This window comes from Choloepus didactylus, chromosome 1 (assembly GCF_015220235.1).
Source record: "Choloepus didactylus isolate mChoDid1 chromosome 1, mChoDid1.pri, whole genome shotgun sequence".
Lineage (NCBI taxonomy): Eukaryota > Metazoa > Chordata > Mammalia > Pilosa > Megalonychidae > Choloepus > Choloepus didactylus.
Window position 1 is genome coordinate 201,836,448 of NC_051307.1, and position 18,278 is coordinate 201,854,725.

General features: G+C 42.3%; 2 protein-coding genes and 1 pseudogene across 8 annotated transcripts in view; 1 reads left to right on the top strand and 2 right to left on the bottom strand.

Annotated features, from left to right (window-relative positions):
• The window catches only part of SLC25A20 (solute carrier family 25 member 20), a 46,166-nt gene extending 33,004 nt beyond the window's left edge, over positions 1 to 13,162 (bottom strand). Inside the window, exon 1 of one of the 2 annotated variants that reach the window (XM_037850549.1) lies at positions 12,864 to 13,162. In XM_037850549.1, coding sequence (XP_037706477.1) covers positions 12,864 to 12,866 — 3 coding nt within the window. In that variant the 5' untranslated portion in view covers positions 12,867 to 13,162. Of the gene's footprint in view, positions 1 to 3,626; positions 3,842 to 12,863 lie in introns of those variants that run through there. The other variant, XM_037850539.1, reaches the window with a different exon arrangement.
• A 308-nt stretch (positions 13,163 to 13,470) lies between these two features.
• LOC119544955 lies at positions 13,471 to 14,107 on the bottom strand (annotated as a pseudogene).
• Positions 13,537 to 18,278, top strand: part of ARIH2 (ariadne RBR E3 ubiquitin protein ligase 2) — a 51,154-nt gene continuing 46,412 nt past the window's right edge. For 2 of the 6 annotated variants that reach the window (XM_037850494.1, XM_037850510.1), the window contains exons 1-2: positions 13,537 to 14,239; positions 16,386 to 16,449. The gene's annotated coding sequence lies outside the window, so the exon portion shown is untranslated. The remainder of the gene's footprint in view (positions 14,240 to 16,385; positions 16,450 to 18,278) is intronic. The other 4 variants (XM_037850486.1, XM_037850517.1, XM_037850501.1 and 1 more) reach the window with 3 other exon arrangements.

Here is an 18,278-nt window from a genome sequence, read left to right on the forward strand (position 1 = left end):
TTGTGACTGACTTCTTTTACATAGCATATCTTCCAGGTTCATCCATGCTGCAGCATGTATCAATATTTCATTCCTTTTTATGGCCAAATAATATTTCACTGTTTGGATATACCTCATTTTGTTTATCCATTCATCAGTTCATGGACATTTGGGCTGTTTCCACTTTTTGGCTACTACGAATAATGCTGCTATAAACATTTGTGTACAAGTTTTTATATGAACATATGTTTTCAGTTTTCTTAGCTATATACCTAGGAGTGAAATTGCTGGATCATATACTAACTCTATGTTTAACCTTATGAGAAATGCCCAACAGTTTTCCAAAGCGGCTGTACATTTTACATTCCCACCAGCAATGAATGAGGGTTCCAATTTCTCCACATCCTTGTCAACATTTGTTATTCTCTTTTTTATTATAGCCTTTCTAGTGGGTATGAAGTGGTAACTTGTGGGTTTTTTTGTTTTTTTTTTTTTTAACTTTTTATTGTGGAAATATCCCATTTTAAGGTATCATGCAGCTTTGACATGCATTTCCCTGATGTCTAATGATACTGAACAACTTTCATGTGTTTATTGGCCATTTGTATACTTTCTTTAGAGAAATGTCTATTATAATCCTTTGCACAATTGTAACTTGGATTCTCTGTCTTTTTATTACTGAGTTGTAAGAATTCCTTATTTATTCTGGATCATCTTGACTGCAACCTCACGACTACCTAAGTGGTTCCCAAAATCCTGACTGATAAAGGCTATAAGAGTTAATTATGCTAATTGCTGTTTTAAGTCACTAAATTTGGGGTAAGTTGTTATACTGTAATAAATAATAAATAGTAGATCCGAGTTACTTCTGCAGTCTTCTTCCTGTCCATTTTTCCCATTCACTGTTCTTCTGCTTCCAAACCCTTTCCAGGCGGCCATCATACTAACCTTCCTAAAACACCATTTTCACCATGTCTATTTCTTTGGAATCTCTCATCTTGTATTTGTTGAATATCACACTAACACACTAAAGAAGTAACTCTCTAAGCAATGGAGGTGACATACAAATCTGAGGAGTTTATGGGACATGGCAGTATAAAAGTCCTAAAGTCTCCCAATGCTTCGCATCCAAAATCCCTTATACTGGCTTTCAGATCCTCTAATGTCAAGCATAACTGTTCCAATTTGCTAATGCTGCCATCATGCAAAATACCAGAAACGGATTGGCTTTTATAAAGGGGGTTTATTTGGTTACAAAGTTATAGTCTTAAGGCCATAAAGTATCCAAGGTAAGGCATCAACAATAGAGTACCTTCACTGGAGAAAGGCCATTGTCATGGGGAAAACCTCTGTTAGCTGGGAAAGCATGAGGCTGGCATCTGCTTGCTCCCACGCTGCATTTCAAAATGGCATCAGCTTTCAACAGCCGTCTTCAAAGTGTCTCTCAACTGCAGCTCCTCTCCAAAATGTCACTCTCAGTTGCTCTGAGGTCCCTCTGCTCGTGAGCTCTTTTTATAAGACTCCAGTGAACTAATCAAGACCCACCCTGAATGGGTGGAGCCACATTTCCATGGAAACATTCAATCAAGAGGTCACACCCTAATCAAAGGTGTCACTCATAGTTGGGTGGGTCACATTTCCATGGAAACACTCAATCAGAAGGTTCCAACCTAATCAACACTAATACATCTGCTCCCACAAGATTGTATCAAAGAATATGGCTTTTTCTGGGTGACATAATATATGCAAACCAATACAATGACCTGTAGTAGGGTGTTAGTAGGGAGAGAGAAATAGATCAAAACTTCTGGCTGATACTTTGTTTGTGACTTTATATAAACCTTATCCCCATTTCATCATGATACCAACTCTCCAAACCAACAAGAATATTAAAGTCCTCTATAGCTATTTTACAGCCTGAAAGCCCTCTGCTAAGCCCATACCCACCCTCCCTCTTACTCAGAGTATCTGAGTCTCCCTAATCCTCCAGTTAGAGCACAAAGGGCCCCTTCAAAGCCTGCCCTAACACCACCTGCCATAGAGACTTTCTGAGCCCCAAAACTGAAGTGTTGCAGCTCTTTGCCTATCATGACACATAGGCCACCGCACATTTGTCTTGGACCTCTGAAAATGTCTCAATCAAGGTCCAGCTTCGACTGGAGGCCAAAAGGACCACAGTCAGCAATTCGTGCTTTTGATTTAAGCTAAAAGAGGCTTTCTGGCTGTTGATATGCCAGTGAACAATGTCAGTCATTTATATACTTCAGTAAAAAAAAGGACATCAGGGCCTTCCTGGGAGGGACAACTCATGGGAAGAAAGGCAAAAGGACATGGAGGTAGGAGCAACATTTGTATAAGGCAGCAAATATGGGTTTTTTCTTCAGACAACCTTTCCCCCTCCCACCTCTATGCTAGAACTAACAAGATCTCTGCCTAATGGATCAAGAGTAGGAAGAGGCCAGACAACTTCCTCCCTTATTGGTTAGTGCTACTTGGAACAACTACTCTCTGGAAAGCACTAATACACACAACATTTACCATAAGCTGAATAAATATCTGATTTTATGTTGCACGGTGTCCGAATCAGCCCAGCTGCTTTAATCCTGGTCTTGCTACAGAATCACCTCAGGGCAGTTCCACTCCTGAGTGAAAGGCAGCAAAGAACCTGCTGCTCAAGTTTGCCATGAGAAAGTACCCCAAAGTCGCCTCCCTGTGGAGGAAACCTGATCCAACATCCTAACAAGCCCCCTACATCCACCTCCATCCCTAAAGACTCAAGTCTGCTCCCCACACGCCCACCTGGCTATGACCTGTCAATTTCCTCCAATTCTGTGTCCAGAAATAAAGCTGGAAAACTAGGATGAACCCTTGAACACCACGCCACAGGCTTTGGACTTTGGACTTTGGACTTCAGCACAGGGAAGAGTTCACAAGTGGATGTGAGAAAGACCAAGGAACAAGCCCTGATGAGTTTCCTCCCTCCCAGAGCCTCAGTTTCACCATGGCTTCCTCAGCTGGTAGTGAGGATCAGCCCCCGAGGCAAAGTCCTGCACCTTCTTTCCTTGAAAGGGACTTAGGCACTGTGAACACACATCTCTGTTGACAGGGAAGTGTAGGCTCAGGAGACCACTAAAGCTGCCACGTAGTGACAGGCCCAAGGTGGACAGGCCTCTCCTGGCGCTGGAAAAGTGTAAAGGAGATGGTGCCAAAAAGAGTGTGTCAAAGGACATCTCCAGAATAATCGTGCCTCTCTCTCTTGCCCTTTTCCTGGAGCAGGCTGAAACTTTGATGACAGTGTTGGCTGAAAGAAGAGCTTTGGGGAGATGCTTTTTTCTTCTTCAACAACCCCAAAGATGTGGTGCCAGGTCAGGAGAGGAGGCCGGACAGGGAACTTTAAATCGGAGTCCTTCATAGGCAGTTAAAGGCTGCTTACTCTATGCACACGATCTCTTTGGGACACGAGGTACAGCTTCGCCCCCTGTTCCGAAAGAGCGAAAGGGACGCTCCCTTCACTTCTCACGGTAACTCCCGTGGGACCCCTTCAGTCCGCAGACCGCGCCACGAGAAGAACCCTGTTTTCCGCACTCCGCCCCCACGTTGCCGGCCCGGGCCTCCTCCCCGGTGCCCGCGCCCCCGCCGCCCCGCACCTTGACCGTGTCCAGCGGGTGTCCCACGAACACCAGGCACATGCCGCCGAAGCCACCGGCCAGGAAGTTCTTCAGCGGGCTGATGGGCTTCGCCTGGTCCGCCATCGTCCTCCAGTCCGTCAATCCGTCTATCCGCCTCCAGTCGGCTCTGCTCTGCTGCGCTGCACTAGCCGCAGCGCCGGCGCCGCCGACCTTTCACCCACTTTTTGGTGGGCGGGGCCGGGCCCGGGGCACGTCGGGAGGAGGGCCCAGGGACGCGACGAGGCTTCCGCCCGGGAGCTGCTTCCGGCCGCGGACGCGCCGCGGTGGGCGTGGCCTGAGAGGGCGGGGTTAGACGTGACGCGCTCTGGGCGGAGCTTGGGTGCGCCACGCCGGTGGACTTACTCCTCCAGGAAGTCTTCCCGGACTTAAATGTTTCTTCTGTTATCCTATTCGTCCACTCACTCAGCAGAGGTCGGCTGCGCCCAAGGTGCCAGATGCCCTTCCAAGTCCTGGAGGCACAGCCAGGAGCACAGTATATGGATCCCTGTCCTCATGGAGCATACAGGCCATAACAAAGGTAAATATGTGAAAATGAGTAGTGTCAAGTGGTGATAATTGCTATAGAGAAAAATAAAGCCGAGAAGAGGGTTGGGGGAGGGGGCAAGTAATTTGCAATTTTTAATTAGGTGAGTAAATGAAGATCTCACTGAGAAGGTGAGTCTGGATCCAAGACCTGAGAAGGTGAGGGACTGAGTCCTACCTATAGATATGGGGTGGGGGTGGAGAGCTTTCAGTGGAAGAAAAAAATGCAAAACCCTGGGATGGGCTGTGTTTTATCTTTGTGACTGGAGCAGAGTGAGGGAAAGGAGTAACTGTTGAAGACAGAGAGGAAGTGGGGGCATATCAAGTGGGGCTGACTGCAGAATGGGAATACACTATAGGGTGTAAGGAGGAAGCCAAGAGCCTTGAGGAAGATAAAGGTCATGGCCAGAGATGATGGCTTGGACCAGGGCATAGCAAAGGAAGTGAGGAGATGTGGTCGGACTCTGGATATATTCTGAAGGAAGAGCCCAAAGGGCTTGCTAGTGAATAGGATATAAAGTGTGAGAGAGGAGTTAAGGATAAAGCTAATAGTTTTGGTCTTCACAACTGGAGGAGTCACCTTGAACAGAAATGAGGAAAGACTGAAAGGAGCAGACTGGGGTGGGAGGGGGGAGACCAGCAGCCCAGTTATGGACATGTTAAATCTGAGATGCCTACTAAGCAGCTAGATGTTTGAGTCTGGCATTCAGAGAAGAGGCCTGGCTAGAGATAAAATCTGGTAGTCAATAGCTGAATTAGATCACCAAGGGAGTGAATGGCAAATTGAAAAAGAAGAGATTCTGCTGTGGAGCCTCGTGGCCCTCCATGGTTAGGAGATCAGGAAGATGAAAAGGGACCAGATGGAATGGTTGAGAAAAGATCCAGGGAATAGGGGAAATACCCAAAGAGCATGTGTCACTGCACCACTGTTGAAAGAACAGTGTGGCTAATAGGTTAAGTAAGATGATAACTGGGACATGGCTGTTGGATATAGCAAGGAGGGGTTCACTGACAACCTTGATAAGAACATTCCTGTGGAGTGGTGGGGGTGAAAGACTAGAGCAGGTTTAAGAGTGAATAGGCAAAGGAAAGCTGGAGAGAAAGAGTATAGACAACTCTTTTAAGGAGTGAGGATATAAAGGAAAGGAGAGAAATTGTGTTATAGCTGATATCTGTTTTACAACAGATCTCACTGTTCATTTTGTATTTAAATCTCTACTTCGAGGAGAGTGTTAAGCACATATGACAAACAATTAAAAACTGTTGACACTACGTAGATGGTATCTGCGTATACACTGTATTATTTTTTCATCTCCGTTATGTTTGAGAATTTTCAAATTAAAAACTTGGGAAAGATAAACACACCCCTACTCTGTAGCAGGTTCCTCCCTGCCAAGCCAACTTGATAACCGTCTATGCTGGTTTGAATGTATTATGTCCCCCAGAAAAAGCCATATTCTTTGATGCAGTCTTGTGGGGCAGATGTTTTGGTGCTGATTAGATTTGCATAGAAATATGCCCCACCCAACTGTAGGTGATAACTCTGATGAGATATTTCCATGGAGGCATGGCCCCACCCATTCATGGTGGGCCTTGATCAGTGGAGCCATATAAATGAGCTGACAGGCAGAGGGAACTCAGTGCAGCTGTGAGTGACATTTTGAAGAGGAGCTACAACCAAGAGGGACACTTTGAAGAATGCACAGGAACTGAGAGAGGAGCTGCAGATGATGGGACAGTTTGAAGATAGCTGTTGAAAGCAGACTTTTGCTCTGGAGAAGCTGTGAGAGGAAAAATGCCCCAAGAGCAACTAAGAGTGACATTTTTGAGGAACTGCAGCCTAGAGAGGAATGTCCTGGGAGAAAGCCATTTTGAAACCAGAACTCTGGAGCAGACGCCAGCCACGTGCCTTCCCAGCTAACAGAGTTTTCCTGGACACCATTGGCCATCCTCCAGTGAAGGTACCTTATTGTTGATGCCTTACCTCGGACACTTTATGGCCTTAAGACTGTAACTGTGTAACCAAATAAATCTCCTTTATAAAAGCCAATCCATTTCTGGTGTTTTGCATTCTGGCAACATCAGCAAACTAGAACACCATCCTTCTCTGTGGGCACTCCCAAGCTAGAGGGAAGCACAGAGGGGGAAAGATGGACCATGTATGCTGGGGGCAGAAAAATGGGTGACAAGGATCAGGATAGGGATCAGGAAGTGACTGGGCCTGGCTAGTCCAGAAGGCCTGTAGTGGAGTCAAGTGCAAGGAACCCGGGCAAGGCAAAACCTATCTAACTCTGTGCTATGGGCTTTTTCTAGGAGGTAATGGGGAACTGTGGGAGAATTTTAAGCATGATGGTGGCATAATCAGATTTTAGAAAACTTATTCTGGATGGATGAATTTGTGTGGGGAAAGACTGGAAGCAGGGAGACCGGTTAAAAAAGGATTTCAGCATTCCAGGCGAGAGACAATGATATACTGCATTTGCAATGCCTATGGCCCCTCTAGGAATGTGCCAGTCCTTGTCAGGTGAACAGCGTGGGAACCAGGAAAAACAAGAGAGAGGTGAAGGCTAGAGTGAGAGGCCAGGAAGTCTTCAGCATAAAGATGTATATGCTACCCCTGGAAGACTGTGGCATGGGAAGAGGGCCAGCAGGGAAGGAGGAGCCCCCAAAGCAGAAGGAGCTACTATAATTTTGGAGGACAACAAAGAGAGAATGGTGCCTTGAAGTCCAAGGGAGGAAAGGCACAAATGCTGCAGAGGTTAAGCTAAAGAATTTTAAGCCCTAGTTAGGTTTAACTATTAGTAATTGGTGACATTTAGGAGAAGCTTGCCAGGAATGTTGACAGTGGTGGGTTGAAAACCAATAGCCCAGTAGTGGAACAGCTTGTAAGAAGATAGAAGCAGCTAGTCAATTTCTGTTTCAAGGAGTGTGGGAGGGAAGGGAAAGAAAGGACTAGAGGAGGATTTAGATTCATTGTTTGTTTAAAACGAGACTGAGGCTGAGGGCAAGTGAGAGATTGCAGAGATAAAGGAGAGAAAAGGCACAGCTGATAGGATAATAGGATGTGGTCCCTGAGGTGATGGGGGTGGTATCTGGTACGTTGGGCATCACCTGGCAAGTTTGGTTAAGTGTCCATTTCCAGAGAGAGAGAAAGCCAGAGGAAGCAAGAAGCTGAAGGTCAACAGAATCCATAAGAGAAGGGAGAGGCCAGCTAGAGGCTGCTATGTGTATTGCCATATGATAGAGGAGTCAAGGACCAAGGATCACTGGTAGCCAGCTCCAGAATGCCAGTCTTCAGGAAGAAAGCTTCTCCTTGATGATGCCTTGATTTGGACTTCTCCTAGCCTCAAAACCATGAGCTGATAAATTTTCATTGTTTAAGCCAACCCATTGCATGGTATTTGCTTGAGCAGCCAATGAAACAAAAATACCCAGACACTGAGCAAGGTGGGGGGTCTAAAGATCTGGCCAGTCTGGCCTGGTGTGGGCACTATTCACTCTAGTGCTCTCTGCTGGGTTGGCAGTGGCTTTGTCAGGTCTCCATCACAGTTTAATTCCTGACTTTGCCCAATCCTGCTTCCTGTCCTTTTCCTTTACATATGTTGATCCCTAATAAATATCTTTTGCCCCAAACTCCATCTCCACATTTGCTTCCAGAGAGCCCAATGTGAAATAGTATTCAACACCATTCCTTGTTAAAAACAAAATAAAACAAAAAGGAAAAGAACATAAAACTCGGTAATCTTAAGATTTGAAGTAAATTCCCTTGCCATGAATACATAGTAATGACCAGAACCTTATAGCAAAAATATTTAATGTTGAAACATTAATGACAGGAACCAAAGTAAGCATGCTTTTGATCATGACTAGTGCTTAACGTTTTACTGGACATGGTAGCCAATGCAATAGGATCAAAGGAATGGAGGACGGGAAGGAAAAAAGTAGGGAGAGAGGAAAGAAAGCAGGGAGAAAGGAGGGAGGGAAGGAGATAAAAGAATGAATAAAATATTTAAATAATAAAAATTAAGAATTCAAAATATCACCATGTCAGGTGATCCAATTGCTTACTTAGAAAATTCAAGAGAATTGAAGAACCATTAAAACTAATCAGCAAGTTAACTAAGGTGGATAGACACAGGAACAATATTCAGAAAGCAATGACTTTCCTGTACATTAACAATAACCAATTAGGAAATTGCAAAAAAGAATCCTATCCAAAATAATAACAAAACTGGTAATACACCCAGGATTAGAACAAAGAAGATATGTGAATAAATCTATAAAAATTCAAATGCATAAAAGAAAAACAAAATAAACATGAAGTTATGTTATACACCTTGGACACAAAGACTCAATGTTGAGGCTATCCGTACTACCCTTAAATTAATCTTATAAAATCAATGCTCCCCAGTGAAAATCCCACCTGGGTTTTTAAAATAAAACATGTCAAGCTAAATCTAAAGTTTATACAAAAGAAAAATTGTATGAGATTAGCTAAGAACTTTTTGAAAAAGAGCAATAAGGTCATCTTGTTATACCAGATACCAAAAATAAACCCTGAAGCTGTAATCAAAATATTGAGGCTTTAGAGCTAGAATAGGCAAAAAGACCCTCAAAACAGAACAGACCCACGTATACATGAATATTTAATTCTCGATAAAGGTGCTTTTCTAAATAGTGGATAGAGGATAATCTATTCAATAGATAGTGGTAGAACATCTAACTATCAAATGAGAAATATAAAACTAGACTCCCTATACCTATTACCAAACACAAATTCTGGATGGATTAAAGAGCTTATCCTAAAAAAAAACAAGAATGTAAAATATTAACACTGGTACGCATCCTTCCAAAACTCTTTCTATGCATCTACATGCATATCTGTATCTACAGTTACATACACACACAATTTATACATGCTTTTTTCATTAATAAAAGACTGTTGTGACTATTATTCTGCTTTTTATTTTCACTTAGTAGAAGGTGCTAATTCATCCCCCATTTCAGAAGTGAGCAAACAAGTTATAGAGAGGTGAGGTTCCTTGCCCAAGTTCACACAACTAGGAAGTGGTCAAACCGATTCTAACTCTGCCCATCTGGCTCCAGATTCAGTAGGCCTACAAGGCCAAAGCCTATGGTAAAATGTTTTGGAGGGTTTGGAACAGGGGGATGACATATTTTAGGTTTTAAAAAATCCTTCTTGACAAAGTGCAGAGAACATTTGTGGCAGAGCAAGAGTAGAAGCAGAGAGACTAGTTAAGGGACTACTGTTCACATCCAGGGACCGAGAGTGGCTTGGACTATAGAAGCAGGTAGTGAGAAGTGTTGAAGTCAGGGCATATCTTGAAGGGATAGCATGTGGGAACTGTGTGAATTGAATGTGAAATCTGAAAGGAAAAAAAAGTCATGGATGAATCCTGAATTTTTGGCCTGAGTAAATGGTGAAAGATGGTGGGATTGAGAAACTGAGAAACACTGGGGGAATGGCAAGTTTGGGGACAAAATCCAGTTTTGTTTGGGACATGTGAAATTTGAGAATCAATATAACATTCAAATGGAGGTGTTAAATGAACAACTGAATATATTGAGTGCGGAGTTCAGCAATTTGGGTAGAACTGGAGATAAAGACTGGGAAATCATCAGTGAATGGGAAAGAACAAAAACAAAGGATTGGATGAGATCATCAGGAAGTGAGTACAGATGGAGCAGAGGCGGAGGATGGAGCCCTCCCAGCTCTCCTGAGCAACACACATCACAGAAGCAATTTCACACCTAACTACTTCACTAATTTCTGCAACCACCACCAGGCCACAGCTCCTTAAGCACAGGGATTGTGGTCTCCTTTACTTACCATTACATCTAACAATACAGTGCCTGGCCTTTAGCCAGGATGAAGGAATTGGAGACATTTTGAAAGGTGATTTGGCGGTATCTATTATGATGGGAAATAAGCAGTAAGAATTGATTTACCAATTCCATTTCTAGCAATATAAACCCTCCAGATTTTCACATCTATGTGAAAAAGAGTAAACATCCACAGGTGTTTATTGCAGCACTATTTGTAATTGTAAAAACTAAAAACAGATGACTTGTGTGCCAGTTTGGATGTATTTTGTCCCCTATAACACCATTGTCTTTGATGCAATCTTGTGGGGGCAGATGTATTAGTGTTGATTAGGTTGGAACGTATTGATTGAGTGTTTTCATGGAGATGTGACTCAATCAACTGTGGGCAAGACTTTGATTGGATAATTGCCATAGAGATGTTACCCCATCCATCCAGGGTGGGTCTGAATTAAATCACTGGAGCCATATAAATGAGCTAACAGAAGGAACTCAGTGCAGCTGTGAGTGACGTTTTGGAGAGCAACTGAGTTACGTTTTGAAGAGAAGCTGCAGCTAAGAGAGGACAAAACGCCCCAAGAACAACATTTTGGAGAATGCCATTTTGAGATGCAACCTGGGAGCAAGTGGACGCCAGCCACGTTCCTTCCGAGCTAACAGAAGTTTTCTGGACACCAATGGCCATCCTTCAGTGAAGGTACCCTATTGTTGATGCCTTAAGACTGTAACTTTGTAACCAAATAAACCCCCTTTATAAAAGCCGATCCATTTCTGGTATTTTGCATAACAGCAGCATTAGCAAACCAGAACAATCTGAAATAGGAGTTTACGATACACCCATACTATGAAATGCTGAGAAAGGGCCCAGCATTCTGAAAGATGGCAGGCCCTGGAGCCGGGGTAAAAATCTTAGCTTAGCCACTCACTTTATAGCTTTACGATTTTGGATAAGGTACCTCACCTTTCTGTGTCGTAGTTTGCTCATTTGTGAAATGGGGATAATAATAGCACCTTCTACTAGGCTAAAAGAGCAGAATATTTATGTTAGCCTACTGTTAATGAAAAAGATGCATGTATGTACATAGCTGTAGATACAGATATGTATGTTGATGCATAGAAAGAGCCCTGGAAGGATGTGCATCAAACTATGGACAGCAGCAACAATCCTGGATTAATTAATGGGAATGTTCACATTACTTTTGTTATTATAATACTTTTGTACTATTTTAATTTTTTACATTGGTTTTGTAATTAAAATCAATAAAGGCAAGTATTAATAAGATGAAAAACATACATATATACAACAGCAATAGATGCTAACATGACAGATTATATTTTCCAAAGATGACTGCATCAACATATATCCATTTCACATGCTTTTCTTACAATATGATGTTGATATTCCTCCATTGAGGGGAGGGTATATTCCCTCCCCTTGAACCTGGGAGGTCCTTTATAACTGCTTTGACCAATAAAACATGGTACAAATGATGCTGTGTGACTTCCAAGGCTAGGTCATAAAAGGTGACATAACTTCTACCTGGCTGGCTCTCAAGATATTTGCCTTTGGAATCCAGTCTCCATGTTATGATGCCCAGGCCAAATGGAGATCATGTGTGGGTGTGGCCTGACAGCCCCATCTAGGCTCCCAGCTGACAGCCACCATCAACCACCAGATGTATGAGTGACAACATTTCGGATGATCCCAGCCCCAAGATTTTGAGTCTTACAACTGAGGCCCCATAAATCATGGCACAGAAATACTCCGTTCCTATTGTGCCTCAATTCCCATCCCTCAAAAAGCAAGAGATGTTTTATGTTTGTATTTTACTACGTTTACATATCTTGAAAATGGAGTATCATACATACTTATATCCTATTCTTATCACTTAAGAATACATCTCAAATACCTTTCCTTGTCAACAGACGCCTTAATACGGCATCATTTTTAATGGCTCGTCATTGTATATTTCATCATAATTGAATTAACAAAGCTCCTACTTTTGGACATATGGGATGCTGAACTTTTTCCTATTAGAATCAGCATTCCAAAGCACACATACATGCATTTGTTTTTTAGCATATCTTTAAATTTTTTGCTTAATTTTTAAATAATTTCCAGAGAAGAAATTACCACTAGTGAAAAATACTATCATCAGCACCCCAATAAATGTTTATTTAATAAGAGTAGTATCAAAAACAAGGCTGGATCTACGCCACGAAGAAACTCACCCTTTAGCAAGGAAAGACAGGTGAACAAATAAGAATAATACAAAGCATAAGGATTCCAATACACTGTATATGCTTGCATGTGCTTGACTATGTGAACATCTCATTCTCTATTTTACAAATGCAATAATTCTAGAGAAAGATCATTTCCCTTCTATTAACCGGAGAGGACTTATTACCAGTAACCCAAAGTGAGAGCTTCAATTTGAAATTTCATTTGCAGAAAATATATCTTGGGTCTTTTGCAAGTATTATAAACAATTTAAATGGATATAATTTGTCAAAACAAAGGAAACAAGTACTCTGGATTATAGTAGAGACTTCTATGGTGCTAATATACAAAACTCATAACCCTACAATAAATTACTCATTACTATTAATTTTCATTCCAAATTAATTTGGTGTTTTTTAGTATTTGCACCTTATTGAGATACATGCTCTGAATTAGACTGGAAACTGAAAATCATGTAGCTCTTGCAGAAAATAAGAGCCTTTTACATATACATATCCTGAATGTTTGCATATGCACCATTCGTATATGGGTGGAAATGGCTGGGTTTGTTGTCTATAGATCTGCATAGCCAAGAGGAGTTTCCCTACCATCACCAGCTTCACACAGGCGTTTCCACTGTCGTGCAGCAGCAACTTGGGTGAGCCTCCGTGTCTCTACCTATTCATAACACTTGACAACAAGTCCTAGAAGGTTTGGGAAGTCATAATGATAGTTCCTGTACTATGAGGATGGTTGGGCAGCTAGAAGAAACTGTGCGGCAAAGAAATTACGATTCATCTTGTCTGGTGAGTGAGAAGCAGTCGAACCTGGCGGCGAATAAGGGAAAGGCGGAGAAAGCAAAAGCCCAACGATTCCTGGCCACCAGGATACAGCCTCGGTGCGGAGGCGTCAATATCCCAACTCGGTCACGCAGACTCCCAGGCTCAGCTCTCCTCGGACAGCAGCCGGGAAACAGCGGTCCTTTATCCACTCCACAGACGCCAGGGTACTATCGCGGTGCCCGACACCCAAGTAGTCACACTGTCAGAAAAACACTGGTTAAAAATATCCCACGGGAGCGGGGCTGGTGGGCGCATGCGGGAAAAGATGACTTTGACCATCCCTCGGTAAATCGAACCCTCCGCTACTTCCAGCACTCAGACTTTGGGTCCGAGGGCCCTGCTACGCGGAGGCAAAGTCCGCGGAACCTTCATACTCAGCGCCTGCCGTAACCCCGGGCGACCGCAGGTCGATCCCGGGCCGGAAGTGACGCAGCCGTGCCGAGCACTTCCGGAGCTGTGGGGACAGCTCCGCCGGAGGAAGCAGCGCGGGCCCCGACCGGCGACGGTCCGCCGCCTCCGCTGCTGCCGGCCTTCTACTCTGGTCCGGCGGGACCTGGCCCGGCCCGCCCCGGCTCAGCGTCCGCTGGGCTGCGGCTCCCGGTAAGTACACGGCACGCGTCGAGGCCTTGTTTACCCGGGCGGGAAGGGGGGTTCTTCGCGCGCCTCCCGGGCTGGGCCGGGACTCCGCCTTCGCCGTCGCCTGCGAGGCCTTGGCGCCTCCCGCCCCTCGTACGTGGTCCGGACATCCCCCCGCCGCTGGTCGAGGGGCCAGAGCGGAGCGGAAGGGCGGTAGGTGGCTGCTGCCGGAGCGGGCAAGCACCGGGCGTCTCTCCGCCCTTCCTCCTCCCGCCGTCGCCTCATTTCTCGAAGAGGTCGGAGGCCAGCGGCTCTGCGAACTTGCGCCGGCGCATCTGGGCCTTCCCCGCTGATCGCGCCGGGGAAACGCGCCACCTCCGGGGGTCTTCATTCAAGTCTTCATTGGAGCTCTCTCAGAGCTGTCCGCGCGGAATTTTAACGCCTCCCTGTAAAGGGTTCCCGTCTAGCGCGAGACCAAGAACTCCGCGCGGATATGTTGGAGACCGCGGCACCTCCGAGGGACATGCGGACGGGATCTGCGCCGCCGCCTCGATCGACGCTGCCGGGTGAGCCGCGGGAGAGGCAGCCGTGTTGTCGGATGTCTTCGCTTCTCCTGGTTGTTCTGTCCCATAGAACTTTCTGCGATGATGGACATGTTCTATTTGCTTCCAGTACGGTAGTCCCTCGTCACACGTAAAGTCACTGAGTATTTGACATATGGCTGGTGCAACTGAGGAATTAAATTTACATTTAGGTTTTGTTTTTTAATTAAGTTAAATTTAAACAGTTATTAAATAACTAAATAAATTCAGTTAGTGGCTACTGTGTTGCACAGTGCAAGTGTAGACTGTTGGGTTTAGAAAATTGAGTTATTGATTCATATTTTTGTGCCAATTAATTTTTTTTTGGATATGTAGACTTACTAAATGATGGCTAAGTGCTAAATAAAATATCTGGAATAAGTATTGTCAGATTCACCCAGAAGTCTGTGCTTTTTTATTTGTCACGTGAAACTGAGAAGTCTTCGGTTTGGATCCTTTCCTTCCTTGGTGTGGTCAGGCCTGCTGAGAAAGCCTAGGGTGGGTCCTCTGAACACTTGACTTTAGCTTTGGAGGAAAGTAATTTCTATTACTTCTTTTTTATCTGGGATGTTGGAATAATATTTAAAGTCTCCAAAGAAATCAAAGCTTTGTCATCAGTTCTGTTAATAAGACAATAGTACAATACATTCTGGCTCCTTTGAGTAGGGTGGGAAGGTCAGCACTCTTTCAAGTAGAACACGGATATTTAACTTTGAAAATAAAATAAGTTTTTATTTAAATCTGAATCTAGAATGCCCAGTAAGTATAAAATGAAGTTTTGTGTTTTTTTTTCTGGGGAGTTTTTCCTCCTCTGTTTGCTGAGAAGCTTGTGGGTAACCGCTAAGCCCAAATACTGGGGAGAAGCCCAGAGAATGTAAAAAGCATGTACTTTTGTTGGTGTGATTCTTGAGGGTCTTTTGGTACCTTTGTGGATGTTATCAGATTCTCTGGAAGGGTGATGGAGAGTTATGAATCCACATAGGCCAATGGTCTGGTAGAGGACACTGGGCACTTGCTGACAGTGGGATCCTCGGCAAGTTACTTAACCTTTCTGAACTGTAGCTTTCTCATGTGTAAGAAAGGGATGACAGTCACTTTGTCGATTTGGGAGACAGAATAAGTCTGAGTTGAAATTGGCTCTCATTAAATGAGAGCTATTATTGGTAGTGATTTTTGTAGGCAGGGACAGTATTTATGGATTCTATTTGCCCTGTAGGTAGTATCTTAGATAAAAATGTAGAAAGAAAAGAGGTTGAAAAAAAAATCAATTGCTCTTCCTCTGTTTTTGTATAAACAGATAAAAAAATAATCCTTTGCAATCATCGTTTGCACTGTGATTTTCATTTGATTTATATTTGCTTGTCTTTTGAAGTATTTCTTTGCAAGTTATAAACTTTGGGTTTCTCAGAAATTCTAAGAGATAAAGCAGTAGAAATAAAATTTGTAATTTTTTTTGAGTGAGCAACAGGAATAATTTATTTAGTCTTTGATAGTGGGATCTATAACTCTGGGGTAGTTGGCTGGCCCTGGAGCTTGCAGAAGAGACGTAGGTAATCGGTGTTAATATTGCCTGGTGGGCATCCTGTTGGGGACTTTTTTTTTTTTTTTTTTTTTTTTTTTTTTATACTAACTTTCATGAGTAAAGTGAATTCTGAAATATTACCAGTATCCTGTGTTGGATTACCACAGTGGAGGTGACTTTACAGTGAAAGTCCAATTTTAAGTCTGTTATATTTTCCCCTGAAAAATTTGAATGCCTTGACTACCAGCATTTGGGATTGAGATTATGGTAGTTAATTTAGAGAATCTGAAAGATAGGAATGTAGGAGTAAGGATGTGGGCTTTCAAACCAAGGGAAGAAATTAGGTATCTATTTTTATCAGCGGTATCCCAGGCTAAATTATTGTCAGTTGTTTATTTGGAATACTTCATTTTTTTAGGAGGCAATGTAATTCTTGTCAATATAATTATGACAAATGGATTTCTGTTGGGACTTAAGAAATGATGGTTTTAATAGTCTCTTTGGCCCCTTGTTACTGTACTTTTAAATGTCTTTGTTTTTTTAAAAATAAACTTGCAAAAACAGTACCAATGAAAAATATACAAATATTATTCTCTCTTTTCATTTTAGATGGAAATCATATGATACTAATTATTTGGGTGAAGTCTTTCTAGCAGATCTTCAAGAATTGCAGGTATTTTTAATTCAAAGACTAACTTTTCTCCTAATAGAAAAATATCATAGTTAACTTCAGTTGTGATTAAGTGGTCCTACCATACAGAATAATTTTAAAAGTCAAATAAACTGTCAATATTATATTGGTACGTGTTCTTAAAATTTTATTAAAATTTACTTTTAACTGTGGTAAAATATACATTATCATTTTAACCATTTTAAATAAACAATTCTTTGACATTAAGTACATTGACAGTACTGTATAACTTTCACCACTATCTGTTTCTAGACTATTTTCATCATTCCAAATCATAACTCATACTTACTTAGCAATAACTGCCCATTCCTCCCTCCCCCTACCCCTGGTAACCACTATTCTGCTTTCTGTTTCTATGAATTTGCTTATTCTAAGTATTTCATATAAAAGAGACTATTCAGTGTTTGTCCTTTTTTTGTCTGGCTCAACATGGTATCTTCAAGGTTCACCCATGTTGTAGCATATACCAGCACTTATCTTCTTTTTACAGTTGAAAAATATTCTTTTTTAGGGATATACCACATTTTGTTTATCCGTTTATCTGTTGATGGACTTCTGAGTTGCTTCTACCTTTTGACTATTAATGAATAATGCTGAAGTGAACATTGGTATACAAATTTCTGTCTGAGTTCCTGTTTTCAGTTCTTTTGGGTATGTAAATATACCGAGGAGTGGAATTGCCAGGTCATATGGTAATAATTCTGCCCTATCATTAATGTGATTTTTTATTAATTTGAGCATTTATAATTTATATGTCAAACTTGGAACCACTGATAGTTTAATAGTATAAAAAAGTGGTTCTGAAATCCTCTAGGCTGGTTACATTTTTAGTACCTATTCTTAAACTTTGTTTTATGTTGTGGTTGTTTTTTTAAAAAGAGATTGTCTACCTCAGATAGACTACATTTACTTATATATTTAATCCAGATTTATTTATGTTAATTGTTTACATAACAGTGAATTGAACTGTTCTTGCATTTTAAGGTCCTATTAATTTTTAGATTTAAGTCACTAGTTGATATGGTTTCCTGCAGATGATGACTTGAAATAGTACTTACACAGAAAAATTAAGGGTATTTGCTGAAATCTTCTCTGAGACAAGGTTAGAACTTACGACTGCTTTGCTTTCTTAACTGTTCTTTTTTATTTAATAATTGAGTAACATTTTGATCTGTGAGGATTTTTCAGTAGCTAGTTCAATTTGAACTCGTTTGTTTCTTTACCCTAAGTAGATTCTAGTTTCTCTAGCCTTGATCCTGCAGAGGTAGAATATCTATACTTTTCCTTCACTAGTGGGTCAGTTTCTTTGCCTCTAGATACCCCTTTTAAAGAGTCAGTAGAAGCCTTTAAAACTGAAAACTGAAATTAATTAACTTTGCAGACTAAAGGAAGATACTGAATTGCGACTCAGAAGGGTTACGTGGCTTTTATTTTTCTTTACTGTGTGCTTATTCCCTAGATATCTGAGAGTGATGTCTGTGAAGCACTGTTTTTTTTTTTTTTCCTATGTAGTTTAGTGCGAAGAAACTATATCCCCATTTATGTGCTGGGTCACAGTGGGCCATGATTAACAAGGAGATTTTAAACTGTGGTAGTTAAACCTTTAGGTTGCCTCCCCTATGTGTAACCAGTTGCAGAGATTCCTCCCTTAAGGACTCTTGTGGGGAGGACAAGCCCATGGGAATTTGTTTCCCTGACATGGAGCAGACAGCTTTGTCCTTTCATGCCAGGCCCGTGATGAGAAGTTACCAGTGCATGTTCAGCCACTTTTGTTTCTCTAAAGGAAGGGTTTCCCTTAATAAGCCTAGGCA